The 21322-nt window shown below is 41.5% G+C and overlaps 1 protein-coding gene across 5 annotated transcripts; it reads left to right on the plus strand.

The window, feature by feature from the left end:
- Positions 1-1993: 1993 nt before the first annotated feature.
- On the plus strand, positions 1994-20752 carry MACIR (macrophage immunometabolism regulator). Of its 5 annotated transcripts, none has more exons than XM_021699107.1 (3): positions 1994-2123; positions 9943-10032; positions 18269-20752. In XM_021699107.1, the coding sequence occupies exon 3, from the start codon at positions 18292-18294 to the stop codon at positions 18913-18915; it is 624 nt and encodes a 207-aa protein (XP_021554782.1). In that variant the 5' UTR covers positions 1994-2123; positions 9943-10032; positions 18269-18291; the 3' UTR covers positions 18916-20752. The 5 variants fall into 5 exon arrangements, 4 of the variants coding, with proteins under 4 accessions (XP_021554782.1, XP_021554774.1, XP_044772723.1 ...); XM_021699099.1 differs by lacking the exon at positions 1994-2123 and adding an exon at positions 7972-7999; XM_044916788.1 differs by lacking the exon at positions 1994-2123 and adding an exon at positions 8679-8868.
- The last annotated feature ends 570 nt before the right edge of the window (positions 20753-21322 follow it).

Consider the following 21322-nt stretch of genomic DNA (forward strand, 5'->3'; position numbering starts at 1 on the left):
TGTTGGACTCCTCAGAATCAGGCCTTTCAGATCACAAGGTCTTTTCTACATTTGTCCCTATTGTTTATAAGCATGGCTTTTTTTTTTTTTTTTTTTTTTTTTTTTTGATTGACTAGATCTTCATAGAACACAAAAAAGATCCGGGAGGAGCTTTTGCATTCCCCACCTCCCCTCAGCCACAGCCCCTACTAAGCCACAACAGATCCGAATTAAGGCAGTACCCAGTCGGGGTACTGAGGGGCCACACATAAAGTTATTATCAGTCATTAACTACTTCATGAACTGGCTTAATAGGTAGGCGTTCTATGTGATACTCAAAAACTGACTGAAATTTTGATGCAGCGAGGAGTTAAAGGTAGGATGGAAGCACCACCCAGAGAGTAAGGCAATTTGGAGACAAAGCCCTTTCAAGATGGCTAGCCTGGAGCCTAATAAAGCTAAGGGCAAACCAGCACTTTATTGCTTTTGGCCAAAGAACATTGCCAAACTTTCAGAGCAAAGGGCAAGTACAAGTCATTCTTCTGGAAGGTTATAAGATTTCAGACAGGACAGAATAAAAGGAAGTTTCCTAATATAAAATATACAATATTTTGGAAGTGGTTTTATGAGAATGATTATCAGAACAAAGCACCACTGTGTCAACAATCTGAAATAACTTCCAATTCACTGTTGTGTCAAACAAATTATAATCTGAAATAATTGATGCAAAAAAAAAATCCATTCATTTACTTATTCAATACATAGTATATTGTGCCCGGTTCTATATTTGAGAAGTTACATACATATCTATGTTGGAAATAAAGTAATTTATGTTTTCTAAAATCGTTCTTTAGAGAATATTCTTCGAAGTGTCCTCCTCCTCCCTCTTCTCCCTCTATCCTCCCAAACTTCAGGGCACATAGAGGTGATATAAAATGTCTTCTAGGGGAGAAGCCGGCAGGCATCACTCTGTTGAAATACGGGTGTTCAGATTTACTTGCCTTATATTATCAGAGGCATATGTAGATTTTGAAATATGTTTGAATCAATATTTATTTAAATTTGTATTAATTTACACCAAATTTATGCCTTTTATGTTCAGATAAAGTATTTTGTTAAAAAAAAAAAGAAGAAACAACAGTAACAACAACCTCTCTTGGATTGAGACTGAAACATAAATTTGCAACATTTATAAACCATTTTGTGGTTTCACTCTTTGGGTTCAGACTCAGCTCAGGCACTAAGTAGGTGTGTGACCTCGAGGAAGTTAAATTTTCCAAATCTTTAAAATGTGGATAATTGGTCACATCCTTACAGAAGTGAGAGGTGTAAATTTGGAAATGCATGTGAACAGGCTTGGCACATGGTGAGAGCTAAGCAAATGTCATATTCTTATCGCCGAGTTTATTAACTTGTTTGGCAGAGGAGATGCACAGGAATTGAGAATAGAAAAGTCTGATCAAGGAAAGAATGTCTTACAAGAATGGAAAAGATCAAGTCTGAGGATTCAAAAACAGCGAATCCAATCAGAATCTAAATCTGAATGCACCTCACCCCTCAATTTTCAAGATTGACCCTATAATTTGTAATTTCATGGGCTTCCGGTCTTCTCTACTTCGGCTCAGTGCAGAGTCCTTTAAGTAGAGACTCACAAGTGATAAACATCACACCACAGCCCCTAACCCCGAGGAAACCTGAGCGTAGCCGGGCCTGCGAGTCGTAGCTCCCGAGGCAGAGTGCCGGCTGGGACTGGGAGGAGGCGTTACGACTCCTCCTCTCCTCCCCAGGCCGCAACTCCCCCGCCCCCGCCAACTACTTCAGGCCTCTTAAAGCCTTTCTCTCGCCCGCCCGCCCTTGCTCGGGGTGTCGGAGCTGGGCGCAGCAGGCGGGCCCAGCGCTGACGGGCGGCGCCTCCGCAGCTAGAGGGAGGAGGGCGGGAAGGCGGGCGGGGGAGGAGGAGGAGGAGGCGGGGCCTACGCCGGGCGGTAGCTAGCGCCGAGCGCGGTGGGAGAGGAGAGGGTACCCGGCTGGCTCGCCTGGCGGCCTCTGCCCGGATCTCGGCGCCGCAGCCCTGCGCCTCTCCCGCCCTTGTCTCCGGCTCCGCGGCCCAGTTACAGCGGAGGTGGCGGAGCCGTGGGCCACCGGTAGGTTGCACGGGGACGGCGGTTCCGCCTGCAACCTTTTGTGCTGCAGAAAAAGGTGGTGGTGATGGGCGGGTGGGTTGGGGGGTGCCCCAGTCACCGAGCCCCGGTGCCAGCCCCAGTCGCGGCACCGCCCCTTCCTCCCTGCCTCGTGTCGGGGCCGGGCGCGCGGTGTCCGCGCGGTGCTGGGGAACCCTGGGCGGGCGGGCCTCCGGGATGGGCGGCGGGTCGGCCCCAGGGGCCCCGGGCCTCGGCGGGCTGGTCCTTGGGCGCCCGGGCAGGAGGCTGGGGTCTGGTGAACTGGGTGGGGCCCTTACGGGGTGCGGGGAGCCCGCGGCTGCTTGGCACAGGGGTGGGGCCGGAGACGCCGTGAGTGTGCAGCGCGTGTGAGTGCGGGGGCGTGCGCCCCCGTGTGCGCGCGGCGTGCGCTCGCCGGGGAGGTGCGGGGACTCGGCGAGCCGGAGCGCCTCTCCCGCGGTGCGGCCGTGCGGAAGTCGGGGCGCGTTGGCGCGCACGCTAGTTCCTCCGCCGGCGCGCCCGCACCGCGGGGCAGCCGGCCTCGGGGCCCCATTGAGAAGTAGCTCTTTACCGGGCTGGCGGCGACTCTGGCCGCGCGCCCCGGCCGCGCGCTGGGTGCGACTGCCCCGGCCAGATAGCGCCTGGGGGCGAACCCTGACGGCCTTATCTCGTCGGCCCTCCTCGCCCGAGCTGCAGTCCGGGGGGTGAGGCCGCCCTCGAGCCCGCAGCCCGCGCCCGCTGCGCTTCTGCTGGTGCAGCGAGGGCGGACGGACCGGCAGTGCCCGGGGGCGCGCGTGTAGATTGGGGTCGGGTGCTGGACAGAAGCGAAAGCGGCAGATTTGTCGTTGGGTATCTCCGCCCTCTCCCCACCTGTCGCGGGTGGACTTTGGGGCGGGTGGTAAGCAGAGGAAAGGGGTTTCCAGGCGGGCGGCAGCCAGACGTTGAGCAGGCGGCCCCATTGTGAAGCTGCCAAACTCTCTCTAGTGGTGGAATCTGCAAATCTGCCAGCGAGGCGATGGGAACATGAAGGGAATGATGGCCCCGTCCTTTTCCCCTTGCAAATGTTCCACATCCTTAGGGTCTTCCTGCTTCTCCGCCCACATCAGTTTGTACCCGGGTGGGTTAGTGGTCTGTGTCGAGCCAAGATGCTGAGAGGGTATGCGTATGGTTGTAGTGAACAGGTAAAACTGGGGCTGGGAACTTTCTAATCACTTGAGCAAGAATGGAGGCAGTAGCATTTTACTGCATGCTCACTACTCCTAGCCGAGAGAGCAATTCTTGCACAACATTTCTGACGTTAGGAGAACTCTTTATTTTACATTGTTTTTCTCAGATGAGCCACCCTACAATTTAGAGTTGTTAATTGTTAGAGGAAGTTACACACTAAGGGAGATAGAAGTGATCTCTTCCGAAAGTTTATTTTTTCAGTGATTTCAAAATACAGTATTGGTTATTACTGCAGAAGCGTTTGGTACTTTATTAATTCAAGACCAAGATTTTTGCGTACACAATTATGTTTAATGAATGTTTCACAGATTTCAGTGTTTCTGTGATGTAGCTATGTATGCATTATAAACTCAATAAAATGACCAGGATGAAATATTAGGATTGATGAGCCCGTAGACCTTTTGATTTGATAGGAACGGTGTATACGATATGCTTCTGTCAACATTTTAGTAAATTGCAAGTGAGACTGTTTAATAGTGACTATTCTAGGACATAAGATATATGCGGTATTTATTGACCTTGCATAATAGCGAATTTGTTTACTTTGTATAATTTTGTATCCTTTGGAGAGCTCTTGTACACCCTTAAAAGTATTTAGTGTGATAGGAGTAACAAAACTTTACATATAGAGTTGAAATTTGCTTTGCTGTTGCTGATTTATTTATATCCTCTGGGGAAAAAAAATCAGCTCTTTTCCTCCAGGGAGAACTCTCGATTCATCACCAGCCTATCAAAATAAGTTCCTGGATTTAAGCTTTCATGTGGAAGGTTAGCTAATTCCACCGTATGCACCTGTCCCATTTCGGTTATGCTTTCCTAAGAGGCAAATTTCTTGTAAAGACTGCTTGTAGATCTGCAGTTCCAGTTACTGTCAGTCATATTTGTAGTGAAAGCAATTTTTTTTTCTAAAAGTAGAAGAGTGACTTTACATAACAGTGAGACAACGTTGGTAATCTAGCTTTAATTTCTACTAACAGAAATAGAGGGAAAATGCATGCTGCACTTTCAGGGGGTTGCTATTAAAAGAACTGATACTAGGAAGAGAAACACATTTTGTTGCCTTACTGAACTGATTATGGGTTGTCTTACCCCCTTGGTGAGGTTTGTAAGATCAAGGATGGTTTCAGAAATGTCACACACAAACTCTTCTTAAAAATTATTGATGATTTAGTTTTTATGAGTTACAAATGGAAAAGTGAGATTGGAGTAATCCCTACGAGGGGCACGTAGGGTAGGTACAGCTAAGCATTTTGTTCTTACTGTGTGTGTTGTACTAGCAGTTAAACCATTTTATTTCTGCTCCGTGTTCTATTACTTGAGAGATGTTTTGGTCCTTATCTTTTTTGTTTTTAGAGTAATCTTTGAGACTAGTTGTTGCAAAATATTTTCATTAATCTGAATACAACTTTTAAAAATCTGCTTTTTAAAATTATTGATCTCTCCTCAAATAGCTACTCTGAGAAATACTGCCTGTTTCCTTTTTTTTTTTCTTTGTGTTTTGGGATCTAGAATTAGAACCCATAACTTCCACCATTTTTCTTTGCCTAAAATGTATCTTGTTTTCCATAGTATACTCTTTAATGATTAGTGGGCTTTATTTACCAAAATTCACAAGGGCTATTTGCTGGCCTTCATATTTATAACCATATGATTTGGAAGTGATAGATTTTAATTTTTTTCTTTAAAAAACAAAACAAAACTCTTTTAAAGTAGGCTTCACGGTGGAGCCCAACACAGGGCTTGAACCCACAGCCCTGAGATCAGTACCTCAGCCGAAATTAAGAGACAGACCCTTAACTGACTGAGCCATCCAGGCGCCCCTGATTTTTATTTTTAATTTTTTTTCTTCCAAATTTTTATTTAAATTCTAGTTAGTTAACATATAGTGTAATATTGGTTTCAGGAGTAGAATTTAGTAATTAATCACTTACATATAACACCCAGTGCTCATCATAACCAGTGTCTTCCTCAATACCCATCACCCATCTAGCCCATCCCCCACCCCCTCCCTCTGTCAACCCTAGTTTGTTCTCTGTCCGTTAATTTTTTTTCTTATTGCTATTTTGTTAGTAGATCTGTGCTGAAGTCTGATACTTACGGCTTTTTTATACATAGGGATTTTGTGTGGGCCTGAACAATTCGTGTGGAGCTTTCTGTATTTGGGGGAAAAAAACACTCCCTTCTCTGGGTTCCCAGTACCATTCAGGTTTACTGTTCTATGCATTAGATTTCCATGTCTGTCTGTCTTTCCTTCTCGCCTGGTCTCCGGCTTCACTTTTTGTATTTGCCCCAGTGCCTGTACAATGCTGGGATATAATAAGACTCAAGAAATATTGTTGAAGGACAGGAGGAGTAAATGAATAATTGAGTGGCTGAGTGGATACAACCAAAGAAATACTCCTTGGATCTGTATGGGAAGCCACTGTGCAAGCAGAAGGGTCTTTTTTCCTTCCTCCTCTCCCCACCCCCAGTCTTTTAATTCATTGCCTTTTCATTGTTAAATATTACTTTTGAGTAGGATAACAATGTAATTTCCAAACCGGGACACTTTGGAGAGATAAAGGGGGTGCTATAAATAATTATGCCGCATTACTGGCTGTGAACTGAGACATGTGGCCACCCTACTTTTGCAGGACATTCTTCTTTATTTACCTGTTTTGATATCTATCACCATGCCTGAGATATTTGACACGCTTCCTGGTTAATGTTTGCAAACTTTCCTATTTGCAGTAGCTGCATTTGCAGTCAAACGTTGGGTGTCTTTTGCTTAGTCACTCATGGCTTCCCTATCCCGAGGCCTGCGGGAAGACCTTGGCCATGCTGACTTTTTCCTATTTTCATTGCTTCCAGGATAATGTCACGGGGTTTTCTGTTCGATTCAGCTGTTTGTAGCTGGAAGCATTATGTATTCTAGCCTCTGCTCTTTTTACCTCAGTCTGTTTTTCTACACGGCATTTAGTCCATCTTGTAAGCATTTCACATGAGTTCTTTTCCTTCTTGCTGACCGTCTTTGAGAGGAGATCCGTTGATACCTTGCCAGGCCTTCATGGTAAAAACATTGGCCAGAATCAGCTGCAAGTGTTAAAGATTTATAGATTTTTAAAATATTCTAAAAATGCTATTTCTAAACATTTTTAAAAAAAGATTTTACTTATTTATTTGACAGAGAGAGACACAGCGAGAGAGGGAACACAAGCAGGGGGAGTGGGAGAGGGAGAAGCAGGCTTCCCGCTGAGCAGGGAGCCCAAGATGCAGGGCTTGATCCGAGGACCGTGGGATCATGACCTGAGCCAAAGGTAGACGCTTAACGACTGAGCCACCCAGGTGCCCCTAAAAATGCTATTTCAATCTAAAACTTTATTCTAGATTTGAAAGCAGCGGAACCTTAAAGTGATTGTCTACTCTTGCCCTGGAGCCGAAGTGGAAATTTAGGAAATGCTCGGTACTTTCATAGTAAACAAAATATATTAACTCATCATCCCTATTCTCCCAGTGTCTGTGGGCTTTGGAGTCAGACTTGTAGGGGTTCAGATTCTTGTTCTGACTCTCAAATAGTTATTACTTCATCGAATACTTTAAAATGGGGGTAATATTTTCCCCATGGAGTAGCTATAAAATGTTTGTAGCTTTTGGCATAGAGAAGGTGTTCAAAAATACTGGTTTCTTTTTATTAAAAATCCAGTTCTTTGGGAACTTTCATATTAAAATCTTAATTGTTTCTAGCAGGACATGGGGTAAAGCCCATACTGTAATTTTTCTTCTTCTTCTTCTCTCTCTTTTTTTTTTTTTAAGCAAGATTCCTTTATAGGCAATCTCTTCAAGAAGATATATTCTTATACTACTCTCTGGTCTCGTTCTTTTAATTCTTCCTTTTTTTCAACATCTTTATCCTCTTCCTCTTAGCCTCTGTGCACAGATAGCAGGTGGTGACACACACAACAGTAAACAGAGTCAGAAATGACTAAAAACTGAGACAGGGAATGGAGCTGCTGCACCTTGGTTTCGCCTGGGTGGCTCCCTTGGACTCTATGTTTGTGTTCTATTTTTGGCTTGGCACTGCTGTAATAGGGATAATCAGTTACTACACTTTGTTTACTATGAAATTACCGACCATTTTCTAGACTTCCACATCAGCTCCTGGGCAAGAGCTGGATAATTACTTTAAGGCTCTCTGTTTTCAAATCCAGAATGAAGTTTGGGGTTGATTTTTCTTTTGCTCTTGAAAAAATGTTGGAAAATCTATTTTTTCAATGCATTCAAAAGTTTGAAAAGAAGCTCATATCACCAAATACGTAATACACATTACATGATAGCTTGAATGAGATTTTACAGTGTTTTCTAAAACTAGTTTTTATTTAGAATTAAAACACATCCAGATTTTTCTAATGTTCCTGCTCCTGGGTTTTCTGTCTAAATTTCTAAAAGTCTAAATGAAATGTATCTCACTCCATGATAGAGGTAGCCCTGAAAAATGAAGTGGAAATCTCTCTCTCTATTTGGCATCCAACCATATAACCAGCTAGTTATTGGTTGACAACGTTTTTGTCCTCCCTTATAATTTATGATTTTCAAGTGTCTTTTATGCTTCTAGGAGAAAGGGTCCATGATGTAGACTGGCTTCGTACAGGACTCTGGTATGTGCTTTAACATCCTCGCATTTTCAAGTTGGAAATAACACTAGAACTAGTAGCTAAAACCACCTCCTTCTAATCATTTCACAAGTGAGGCAATAAAGCTTTAAAATAAAGTGCCTCCCCACACATTTGAAATAGAATTCCATTTACAGAAATTAATTTACATTTTTCAGGAACATGGTTATTGTGTAAAAAGCTGTCCATCCGGGCTTATGACTGAACAGAGGCCACATGTATATAAAGCAAAGCCAGTGGGCTTCGGAGTCAGACAAACTGGGGTTCAAGTTCCCGCCTGACTCTCAAATAGCATTGCTTGATGGAATACTTTACAAGGGAGGTGATACCTCCTCGTGGAGTAGTGGTTAAGATGAAGTGATAGAAATGGCGCGTAGCTTTGGCGTACAGAAGGTGCTCAAAAATATGAGTTTCTTCTTAAATTTCCCTTCCCCACTAAAAATCCGTTTACTTGAATAAGAAATCAACTTAAACTTTCTAACAATAGTATTGGGGACATTTTGAGGGGTGGTTATAGTAAATAAAAAACGTATTGTCGGGCAAGAGCTTTTGCTGCGTTACAGTTCACTCTATGTAAAAACCAGAGGCTTCCCTGGTGGAGGAGAACCGAGTCTTCCTTCTGTAGTGTCTTGGTTCCCCGGTCTGGACCCAGTGTGTGGCAGAAGCAGCGAAGGGGAGCATCGCGTGTCTGTTTCCTAAATCTGTGGAAGTTCCAAGGCTGATACCCATGGGAGCTTCTCAGGATGACAGACCGGTCTTGGTGCAGTCACTCCTTCCGGGTTCTGAAGTTCAAGAGGCAGATCCCTTTAACTCAGTAACTATCCATTTCCTTTGGATGGAACTCTTCGGCAGTGGTAAGGAAAGTAGTAAAGTGACAGAGTCCTTGCCTTCTCCCTTGCTGTTCGCACTGGCCGTGAGGGCGTGTTTTCTCTGTAGCCGCTCTTGGGCACCCTGTGCACCTGTATTGGTGAGAGGAATCCACTCAGCTCACTTGAGGCTCCCTGGCTCCCAGTTAAGCACAGCCACAGAAACCCAACCACCAAAGAAATCTTTACAGGTGGACGGGACCCTGGGAGTTTCCTTGACTTCAAGAAATTAACCTAATTAACAAGGAAGGTAGGAGATAAAGATAGATTCTCACACATTACCTCCCCAGGTAAGGGGAAGGCCTAGAGGAGATGCTCGAAACCTTAAGCAATGTGATAACTCTAAAGAAGTGTTGTTCTCTTAAAAAAAAAAAAAAAAAGTTTTCCAAGGCCTTTCCAGTCATATGCCGCAGAGCAGTCTTATGAAGGATTTTTATTGTTGCTATTTTATGGCTAAGATGAGTAGACACCAAAAATTAATTGCACAATAATAACATCACACATCTCTAAAGGGCTTTACAACGCGCAGAACACGTTCCCCTGCCTCATCTCATTTGATCCACATAACAACTGTATGAGGGAGGAAGAACGATATGGTCCTCATTTTAAATATTGCTCTTTATGCAAGGTCAGGAGTCAGAGTTCTTAGCAAGGCCATAGCTAGGACCTGTTCTTTTGATCCTGGCCTCATCATTATTTTTTTCATAGAATATTGTGAATCTCTTGAGTACATGAAGAAGACTAGGTTGGTGGAACCAACATTTAAACCCCCAAATTTGTGTGTCTCTTTATTTAGTCCAGTTAGCTGCTCTTAGTCTCGAGGTAGAATTTCAGCAGCAGAATACAGAGGAACAAACATGACAAAATGTTTGAAGTTTAATTTAGCTGAACAAAGTCAAATTGCTTTAATTAAATGACTTAATATTATATCCTCTATAACTTGTACCTGATGTTAGTACCTCCTGCTAGTTTCATCCTGTGTTGCAGTTAGAATTGTTAAAATTGCTTTATAAGTTGTGTTACTTGTTAAATTAAAGGTTTATTTTTATATTCCATGTTTAGTATCTGGCGTAGAGCAGAAAAAATATTATGCCTGTGTTCCCTTGGGACTCATTGGACATTGTACAGTGACATCTTCTGGGATTTAGTCTGGTGAGTTACATTTTGCTTTTTCTCTCTGTTAACCCATTGTATGAACATAATATCATCATGTGTTTTAAGGACTACATAAACAGATGAATGTGAAATGTCGAGATATTATTGCAAACATGTATACTACAGTAATGAAATTTTTAATGATGGGAACTGAAATTATTGTTGCAGATTGCTAACATTATTATCTTGAAGTGTTTGCCTTACTGATTTGAGTGGGGTTTTTCCTTATTCCTGTGAGATAAAGGACGTTTTAAGGAATAATATTTCAGGATAGAGTAGTTAGGAGGTAGTTGCTCTAATTTCAGGGAAATTTTAGTAAAACATTAATCCCTAGAGATTGGCAAAATAATTTGCACAAAGTTCTAGTTGTATGTTATCATCCATAAAGAATGGCCAACCGGTGACTGAAAGGAGCATCAGTTTCACTTGGTTATATAGCAGTTCACTTTTATTACCCCGTGAATTTAAACTTGTTAAAATGATGCAGTGCTGTTGTCTTTTCCTTGTCTTTTTTCAGTGTGTCATCTGTTGTATCTATGCTAACACAGTTATTCATGTGACTCCATGTGTTTGAAGGTGAAAAAAATTTCATAATGATCTTTGTAGCTTTTTAGCATTTGAAAAAGTACATTAGTGTGACTTCTTGCTTTGGTATCTCATTCTACTTGAGCAGTGTCTTTGTAAGTCCTTGCTTTGAATTTTGGTGGTCAGAATCCTTGGGGGGAAAATCCTTGGGAAAAAAAATTCTGGAAAAACTTCTGGTTTCATAATAAGTGATCTCCAAATTAGCAGTCAGCAGCAGACTAATTCAAATGAATGATGGGGAAAACCAGGTACTTCTGTTTCATTAGGTAGATACAGCGTACCAGATTTATGACAATGCATTTTAAAACATTGAGAAAATGGAAACATTACTAAGTTTTCAGTTTTGAGGAAAAAAGCAAGACGTTTGAAAGCTCTAAGTACAAAATACTTGTAGAGGATATTGAGTAAGAAATAATACGGCTGAGTCAGTAACTCATCTAATTTAAATAAAGCACAAAACTAGGAGCAGTAAGTGGAAGTTACAGGAATGTGTGTGCGCGTCTGTGTGTATCTTTCTCTTCAGATGCATATGTGTATATGTGGGTGTGTATACATAATTATGTATGTAATACAGGGACAGTCTATATATATAAATACAGGGACAGTCTAGCACAGCTACAAAGGTGAAATGAACCAACTCGAGAGGTAGTGAGTTACCTGTCATTGGAGGTGTTCAGACATAGACTGAACAACCATTAGGATTCCTTCTGATTCTGAGATTAGATAATTTGAAGAATTTTAAAATTAGGAGGATGGTCAAAAACTTGGAAGTATGTGACAGGCTTCTTTTATTTTAATTTTATTTTTTTTTTATTTTTAAAGTCAGACTTCAAATTGAAGTATAATTTGTATATAGTAAAAATCACCCTTTTGTATAGTTTGATGAGTTTTGACAAATGTATTCAGCTGTGGAATGCCCATTACAGTCAACATATAGACCATTTTAGTCACCCCCCAAGATTCCCTGTGCCCCGTTGTAGTTTTGTCCCCTCCTCCCAACCCTGACCTTTTGCAGTCCTTGATTGATTACTGTCCCATTAGTTTTCCAGAATGTCCTATAAATAGAATCACACATATGTAGCATTTTCTATCTGCTGCTTTCTTTCTTGTAATCCTGGTTTGCTCCTTTCTGTTGCTGGATGGTATTCCATTGTATGGATGGAGCACGGTTTCTTTCTCCATTTCCCTGTTGATGGACATTTACGGATTGTTTCCAGGTTTTGGTGATTATGAATAAAACTGTTAAAAACATTCATGTTCAGGTCTTTGTGTGAACATACATTTTCATTTTTCCTAGGTAAATACCTTCCAGTAGGGTAGGTGGGTTGTTTAATAAACATTTATTTAACTGTGTAAGTAATTGCCAAACTGTTTTCCAAAGGGCTTTACCTGGCACACTTCAAAGAAGCTAAAGTAACTGTAGCAAAGTGTGTGCAGAGGAAGGGGCCTGATTCTCATTCAGCACAGATTTATTTTTATTTTATATCCAGTTTTAACAAGTCTGATTAGCACATACTTTTTAAGCCCACAATGGATTAGAAACAGTAAGTTAAAAGGTGTTAGGGATAGGTTGTTAGCAATTTGAAGCAGCCAAAAATGTATCCACTAATGGGACAGTAATCACTGATCTAAAACAAAATGAAACAAAAAGCAGGGACTTAGAGGAGTGAAATTCTTTTATCTGATAAGTTCTGTCTGACAAGTTCCCAGACATGTCTGCAGAGTAGAATCTCCTGGAGATCTTTTGAAAATTTCAGAGCCTAGGCTGTGCCCCAGATGACTTAAACCACAGACCTGGGTAGAGCACAGGCCTCCATAGGTTTTGAAGCTCCTTGGATGCTGCTCGCCGGTATACAAGTTGAGGAGCCGTGTGCCCCAAGCACAGCATGATGAGGTTGCGGGCGTCCGGAAACCCGGCACTGCCTGCCCCGCCCTGGGCAAGCCCCTGCCTTCATGGCTTCAGTGCCCTCTTCTTCATAATCAGAAGCTCTGCAGAGGTGAAATCCAAGATGATGCTGGCATTGAAACTAGATGGTTCTAGATATTACTAGACTGACAGTAGTCAAGCTTGGGAGACTCCATTTGCCAAGAGCCGGCTTTATTCCAAATGGATCATTTCTTGAAAAGGATTTTGTTCACATGGTGACATTTTTGTTCTGTATATTTAGACAGTTATATATGTTTTCTCTTAAATGGAATTGCTGTGTGTTACTAAAAACGGTACAAGCATATGGAACAATTTTTTTGATTACTGATGGTGACTTTTTTTTTTCGATAAGCCTGATTAAAAAAAATATTCCCAGAATGCAGTCCTTCTTAAAAAGAATTCTTTGTAAGGCAGTTGTGAAACTTCTCAGCTATTTTCAGAGCTGGTCTGAGGAGCTGAGGCACCTCAGTCATATCTTTTAAATGCCCCTTGTGCCAAATGCTTGGGAGGTTTGACCTCTTGGGGAGTGTTCAGAACTGAGCAGATTTTACCCAGGTGACGGTCTTTTGAGTGTGCTCATCTCGGTGTACCAGGGTCCCCTACACGTGTGTTGTAGTTTGGATCTGTTGGCCTTAGTTCCAGCCAGTTTCATAATTGCATGCAGTACCCCATGTTTTTAAAATATACGCTCTGTACATTTTTCTAGCAGATGTTGAGGTGTTACCTTGTCTGTAGTCTTCTTGAGTTTTGAATCCTCCCATATTTCAAAGAAGTATGGTGGCCCCTATGAACACTGTCAGGTCTTTCATGTTTTGTAAGTTTATGTCAGTACCTTTGTTACAGATAGATTGTGAAGGAATTTGATAGTGAAGACCCTTAGGTGCCATTACAAAGAATTATATATGTTCCTGGAACTTGTTTAGGAAACTCGGTTTTAAAAGTATTAGTCAACTACAAGTTGACTTTTCTATTCTGTTCTGTATTTTTTGTTCTAGACTCTTCTATCAACAGAAATGTTGCTGCTTCTGTTATTATAATAACAATACTTCTTCTGTTTTCTGTTTTCTGTTTCCGGTTTTTATTTTTGCTTTAAACTACATATGAAAAGCATTAATGGAACCAATAAGGATGTCGTTGCTGTGTGATTTCTAGCATTTAGCAGTGCAGAAGTTAGCATCGTGCCTAGTTTCCCGGTTCGTGTTTATTCTTATTGATGCGGTGGGAGTGGGTGCCTGTTGCACATACCTGCGGTATTTGTAAGAGTTCTTTGTAATCTTTTATCTTGGCAGTATGCATTTATGAGGCACGGTTTATTTCAGGATAGGAAAACAAAATGCTTTGTCACGAATGGTTTGTTAAGAATAATAAACCTATAGGGCACCTGGGTGGCCCAGTCGTTAAGCGTCTGCCTTCGGCTCAGGTCATGATCCCAGGGTCCTGGGATGGAGCCCCGCATCAGGCTCCCTGCTGGGCGGGAAGCCTGCTTCTCCCTCTCCCACTCCCCCTGCTTGTGTTCCCGCTCTCCCTCTCTTTCTGTCAAATAAATAAATAAAACCTTAAAAAAAAAAAAAGAATAATAAACCTATAAGCAGATTTTTCATGGTAAAATATAAAGAATATTCTGCCAGGCACAGGCCATCTCCAGTTGTAGTCATGGTAGCCATGTTTCCTGGTCAGTGCTTTTATTTATTTATTATTTATTTATTTTTTTGGAGAGCGAGTGAGTGGGGTTGGGGGGCTGTTGAGGGCAGAGGGGGAGAGACTCTTAAAGCAGATGCCATGCCCAGCATGGAGCCCGATACGGGGCTCGATCCCACAACCCTGAGATCATGACCTTAGCCAAAATCAAGAGTCACTTAACTGACTGAGCCACCCATGCGTCCCTGGATCTAGAGCTTTCAGTAAGAAATTTTGGCGTGTGAGATACTGTACCTCCATCTCTAGCGTCACTGTTTTCTTTTTTGCTAGAATTGCAGAATTAGAAAGTAGCTTGACTTCTTCAGATATGTTCCTATACTACTTCTGCTCATTTAAGAGGTCGCCTGGGGAAGTTGATCCTGTCACTGCTCCCAGAGTTTTGCTCCAGTATTAAATCCAGTCAGGAAATTCTCAGGAATTTAATAGCAGAAGAAGTTTGCTTTTGGTCACATTGAAGAGTGGAGGGCATACTGCTTAGTCAGCATTCCACCTAGCTAAAAACAAAATATTTGCCAGTCTGTGTTCTCTTTTCTGAAGGGCGGCCACCACCTAGCTTTCTCAGTGGTGCACACTATCAGGTGCTCTTTAGAAGGGCAATATATAAGTAAAGAGTTTTAAAAAAATCTAAGCAGTTTGTAAGAGTCAGGTTGTTGCACCCTTGACGTTCCTACACAAATATCAAGATCTGAAGATGTTCTCATACATTTGACACTGAAGAAACCAATTGAAACCACCTCACAGAGCTGTTAGTTTTGAGACTGTCTTACTGTTTGGAGCAGAAGTACTGATGTTTTTGTAGCTAAAACGTGCAAGCAGTTTTCCAGAATTTACAGTTTATCAGAAGTGCAGTAGGTTGCAGCTACATATGTAATATTTAAGACAAGCGTTTTTATGTTCCAGTACCGTGAGACTGTAATTCAGAAATTGGACGTAGAGTGTTGACCTTAATTCCTAGGCCACATACTTGCTAGAGTGTATTGGAAGTGCTTGTTTGTTTAACTTGCTGGTTAAGTGGTGTCTTCGAACAGGGGGTGTGTTATTTACCGCAGCAAAATATGGTAGGTTTCTTAACACCAGGCCGCTCGGTTGGAATTTCCAGAGCTCTTAGACCACATTGGTTTCTTTTGTTTGACAATCAAGGTGAAATCATTGTCTGTCAGGTCGATGCCTGAAGATCCTGTTAGGTAGTTTTGGCCAACCCACGTGCTGGTTTTTATGGTGTTATGGCTGCTGGAAACTGAAGCCATGGTGGTTACTCATCTCTTTGTATTGTCCTCGTAGCTGTTTCATGTCCCATCCAGTTGTGACGTTTATAGATCACTTCACTCACTGTCTTCGGTTTTCTCATTTTCTAGGTGCTTATTTTCTAGATAATAGATACTTTCTGCCTTTTTCTCTCAAACCTTTGCATCCTGACATCCTTTATCCTCCGCCTCTAGAGATTCTGAGAATTCCTGATGGTCTGCCTTGATGCAGCAGAAGGGGATTAGGATAGGAGCAAACTGCTGAGGGTCCTATTGACCACAGAAGCCTGTGCCTGCTCTTCTTTATTGTGATTTTGTACGCTCTTCCCTTGCTTAGCAATTTTTATCCCTTGGAGGCACAGAAGATGACTTTCAGCCTAGCCTCTGTTTGAATTATTATCCAAATCCGAATGGGTGGAGTGCGGATGCATGGATTTGGGCAAGTTGATAATGCACCAAATGAGAACACAGGAAGGTGGCTGGTGGTGGTCTGTGGACTGTCATGGATTCCCAGATTGGGAAGAGACCTAGACCAGCATGTCACCCAATGTGGACTGAGTGCTTGAGTGTCATCACCTGGGTCATTCTTGTGTGGGGTACCCATCTGTGTGTGTGCTCTGTTTCCTCCACAGCCCTGGTTATTTGAGCCTCACTGATCCCCCTCTCCTTGTCTTTCAGAATGGACTATCAGACACACACTTGCTGCCATAGCTGCCTGTCAGGTTAGGTAGGTTGGAGGCCTTGGATCCTTCCTTTTGTGCTCCTTCTGGGGATCTAGAATTAGTGAGAAAGGAAGTATTAGATTAGTGTGTCATTTGGGTTAGAGGAAACATTTGTTTATCAGCATAAGATTTGACAAAGCTTGGGCCCTCTAAAGTTTATTAGATAAGAAATCTTCAGGTTTCCGTATGCTTATCAGAGTAGCTGATAGTCCCCCACTATTCCTGTCCTCTTAACAGAAATAAATCACACAATCAAATATAAATTTATTTTTACATTAATAATATAGAATAAAGTCAATTACCTTAAATCTGGAAGGGTTGAGGGGCTACAGTATTTTGATTAAATTAAATTTGGAACTACATAGACTGAGATTTAGAGCAAGAAATAAGTAAAGCTCTGTGGATCCCTTTGGCATTTGCTCTATCTCAGGACTCAATGTTAGTTTTCAGTGTGCTCTAGATGTGAACTGTAGTGAGGACAAGGTGGTATCTGGGGACTTCTTCATAGTCTTGGTTTATTTCCTAATGAAGGAAAGTATAGCATGCAAGTGAGGGAAATAAGGTTTTTTTTAAGCTTTAGAATTGCTTGGATTTTAAATGAATACCCAAACTTTGGGAAATGCTTCAACCAGGAAAAGGTTATTTGTTTTACAAAAGGATTTATAAGAATCATTTAATATAAGTCTTTTCTAATAAATTTTTCATCTTAAAATTAGTTACTATTTGACATCATTTTGGTTAGCTACCTGAGGTACTTAAAATTGTGTTTTCTACTCCTCACTAATGATCAAGTAGAAACAGTTCCTCTGAAATGACACTGTCACTCACTTTCCCTTAGTATTTTTTTTATTTTCCAAAATTTGACTTATCTGCAGCTTCCTAGAAACCTGGCCATTTTTTGTGGTACTTCTTGTCAGTGGGGTTTTCCAAACTATGTAATGTCATCATCGTGATGAATGAGATCAGCATTCATTGAGAATTGTTCTGCCATTTATTAAACTATTCAGAAGTGCAGTGTCTTAGGTATTGCAAAATAAAATAACTTGGAAATCAATGGCATATTTTCTGATTAAATAGTCAAAGTGCATCTAATATTTTATATGTGTTCAATATTAAAAATGACCTGATTTATTGGATTTAGAGTTTATTTTTAAACTACGAAATGGTTTGCTGTAAATAATTCACTGGGGACATGGGAGGAAGAACATTTGCAACATTTGGGGAACTTTCCCTTAAGACTGACTCCTCCGGGGGCGCCTGGGTGGCTCAGTCGTTAAGCGTCTGCCTTCGGCTCAGGTCATGATCCCAGGGTCCTGGGATCGAGCCCCACATCGGGCTCCCTGCTCGGCGGGAAGCCTGCTTCTCCCTCTCCCACTCCCCCTGCTTGTGTTCCCTCTCTCGCTGTGTCTCTCTCTGTCAAATAAAAAAAAAAAATTTTTAAAAAAAAAAAAAAAAAGACTGACTCCTCCGTACCTTAAAAACATTTTTTTAGGTCTGTATTGGAACCTTTGCAGAAATCGACCCATTTTCATCTTTCATTATATACCCCTTAAATGCAATTGAAAAAAAAAAAATGTAGGTGTGAAGAGCTGAGCGCTTATTTTAAATTAAATGATGGAAAATGTAAAGATGTAAATTTTCAAGCTGGGTGTCTCTGGTGGATTCTTGTGGCACCGTGTAGGATATTTTTATTTGCCTCATGTTGAGATCTGTATTTGATTTGCTTACTACCACATCAAGGAATAAAGTTCGTGTGATGGAACAGAGTGCCTCATTTAGAGAAGTACTGTTTTCTGTTTCCCTCTCCATCTGAACCTTTTAGTCATTCTCCAGACTTTAATTTAACCTGCCTTCGAGTTCGTGAAGGTAGAGAAGTCGTAGTCATTTTAATGACTGCTCTGGAATGCTCTGTAGACACAGATAAACGTCTGGCCGGTGGACAGTGGCTGTTTCTCAGGCCGGTGTTATTTCATGCTCCCTGAGCCGTCTCAACTGCTGCAGCTTGGCCCACAGTTCTGTGCACGATGCCGTTACAATCTGAGTCTGTTTACTTTCAGGAGTGTGCCGCCTGGTGCCTAAAATGGAAGTCGATGTTAACGGAGAGTCCAGAAGTACCCTGGCCACGCTGCCCTTGCCTGTGGCCGAGGCGAGCTCCCCGGGCAAGGCAGAAGCAGAGAAGCCCCGCTGCTCCAGCACGCCGTGCTCGCCCATGCGCCGGACTGTGTCGGGCTACCAGATTCTCCACATGGACTCTAACTATTTGGTTGGCTTCACAACTGGTGAGGAACTCCTGAAGTTAGCCCAGAAGTGCACGGGAGGTGAAGAGAGTAAGGGAGAAGCTGTGCCTTCCTTGCGCTCCAAGCAGCTGGACGCAGGACTTGCGCGTTCCTCCCGTTTGTATAAAACCAGAAGTCGGTACTACCAGCCGTACGAGATCCCGGCTGTCAATGGCAGGAGGCGAAGGCGGATGCCCAGCTCAGGAGACAAGTGCACTAAATCTTTACCCTACGAACCTTACAAGGCCCTCCATGGGCCTCTGCCTCTTTGTCTTCTTAAAGGTAAGAGGGCTCACTCCAAATCTCTGGACTACCTCAATCTAGATAAAATGAACATCAAGGAGCCAGCTGACACAGAAGTGCTCCAGTACCAGCTTCAGCACCTCACCCTCAGAGGGGACCGTGTGTTTGCCAGGAATAATACATGAGTGACGTGCAGAGAGTGTAAACCAGTTTAGGTCAGCCTCCGCTTGGCTGGAAAAACCCACTGTCGTTCTCTGTACAGGACTCTTCACGTTATAGATGGTTATATCAGCTAAGTGTTCCTGGAACATAAAAATTGTTTGGATCAAATTTGAATACAGGAATGAAATCACAGGTACTTGGGGGGAAATCATTCTAGAGCACGCAACTGCAAAGAAAACAATGTTGGCCATTAGTTTGTATAGCTTTTTAGCTAGGAAGAAAAGGCTTTGGTACAGTAATGCCATCTTTATGATTCTGACACTCAAATTGGGAATGTTATCTGCTTGGTTGTTGCTGACTTGGTATGATTCATTAGAAATTTATATCTTTAAGTACTCAAGTACTTCTTTAATCTCTGTATTTTACTATAAAATGTATGTAACATGATTTGTTTTATGAAATTTGGAACTTGAACAATGCTGAATTGGACCACTTTTTATTTTTAAATATTGAGTTTAAATATTTTATAACTGGTTTTGCACTGAAAAAATTAACATTTCAGATTGACAAGAGAATAATCTTTCTTCACTTGCCTCAATAATACTATTGAGCAATGGATTTTTTTATTTCCGCATGGAAAGTTATTGATCTCTATGGCTGTAAAATATTTCTTTATAGCATTATTAAAGTGTGTCTTAATACAATTAAATTTGGGATACAAAGTATTTATTTTACAATGGGTGGGGGGAAGCTTTTCCAGAAAGTTTCCAATATGACGTTTTCATGAGTTAAAAAAAGTTTCCTTAGTGCTTACTTTCTAAGTTAAAAATTCATCTGGAACTTTAAAATGGAAAGGATTCTTTTAATTGTGGATGATAGGCATAATACTGTTTGCATCTGAATGTTCTGTAAGTGAATGAAACTTTAATAGAAGGACTCATGATTTCTACTATTGAATGCTTAAACTAAGTATGAAGTGATACCATTCAGCATGGCCTCAGGTCATTCCAGTTTTAGTTCTGTGCAACTCAAGCGCTCGTTGAAATTCCAGTTTCTAGGATTAGTGTAGGAGCCTAAAGTGCTTCTACGGTTTTAATGGGTTAATCCTGGATTACTTAACAATTTATGTCAATTGCACTGGTTTAATTTGTTGCTAAAGGAGTAACGCCCTGGCTTTAGTAACAAATACAGCTCAACTATTCTTGAATATATTTTGAGAAAAATGTATGTACCTTAACCTTTTGTAAAAGTTTCTGTTTCATTTTTTTCTTTTTTGACTCTTGAAGGTGCAATTTATTACTGAATTGGCATCTCTGGCAGCATAGAACTGCTGATTTTAAATTTTAGTTTGGGGGCTGTGAGTTTCTTAGGTGTTTGCAGTCTTGCTTATAAAATAAGAACACCTTTTATTAATGAGTGGGTCATTCCTGGTGCAGGTAGGACTTTCCTTTAGCCAGAATGAATGGCAAAGTCTGTTTAGAGCAGAATAAGTATTAAGAAAACCCTAGGAACTCTTAATCAACATTTATTATACTTTCACTGAGGCAAACCATGTGAAAGCACCTTGGGGAAGTTGACCCATATCTTACTGCATTGATCAGATTTCTTGGGTGGGCTGGAAATTTTCAGTTGTTGTATATTTTAAAGTAAATTGCACCTTTGTAACATATTGTATTGACGAATGATCACTAAGATTAACTCTATCTATACAGTCATTAGTTTGACAAGAAATAGAATCCTGTCAGATGCCAAAGAGTTGGGATTTTTACGTTTAATGATTAAACACCGTTATTTATTGATGATTTACCCTGTGGAACTGTATTATTTCTAACTATGAAATAAAAGGGTGATGTAAACACACATTGTTGTGTGGTGCTTTAAACAAGGTCCATCATCGACGGGGTAGTTACTGTTCAGGAATTCCGCCTAAGGATTGATTTTTAGGCCCCATTTTTGTAAAAGAAAAAATTACTTTTGGTGCTCATTCGCATTTCAGGGTAAAGGATATACTCATGGCAATGATATGTATTCAGTCCATGAGGAAACACGGCTGTGTACCTGTGAGGTCTGTCCCCTGCCCATGCACCTAAGTAATTTGTTGAGCTAAATAAAAATATGTAGCTCTCTTGTTTTGTTTTTACTTAAAGACAAGTGAGCCTCAGTGGCAAAAATGAAGGGGTTGGAAGTTTGAGATACGGCATGTGGGCAATGATCTGGTTAGTAGAGAGAAATAATTTTAAGTTCAGTTTCCTAGAAAGTTTTGAAACTCTGGGTCCGTAGTTGACGAAATGTGTTTGGAGAGCTCCTTCTTTCAACCTTGGTTTCTCTGCACTCCATGATCTTGTTGTGCTCCTATAGTGGGTAGGATCCCATCAAAAAAAAAGGTAAGCCCGGATCTCTTTTCGCTGGGGGGAAGAAAAATCCCATTTT

Source organism: Neomonachus schauinslandi, chromosome 7, assembly GCF_002201575.2.
Source record: "Neomonachus schauinslandi chromosome 7, ASM220157v2, whole genome shotgun sequence".
NCBI lineage: Eukaryota > Metazoa > Chordata > Mammalia > Carnivora > Phocidae > Neomonachus > Neomonachus schauinslandi.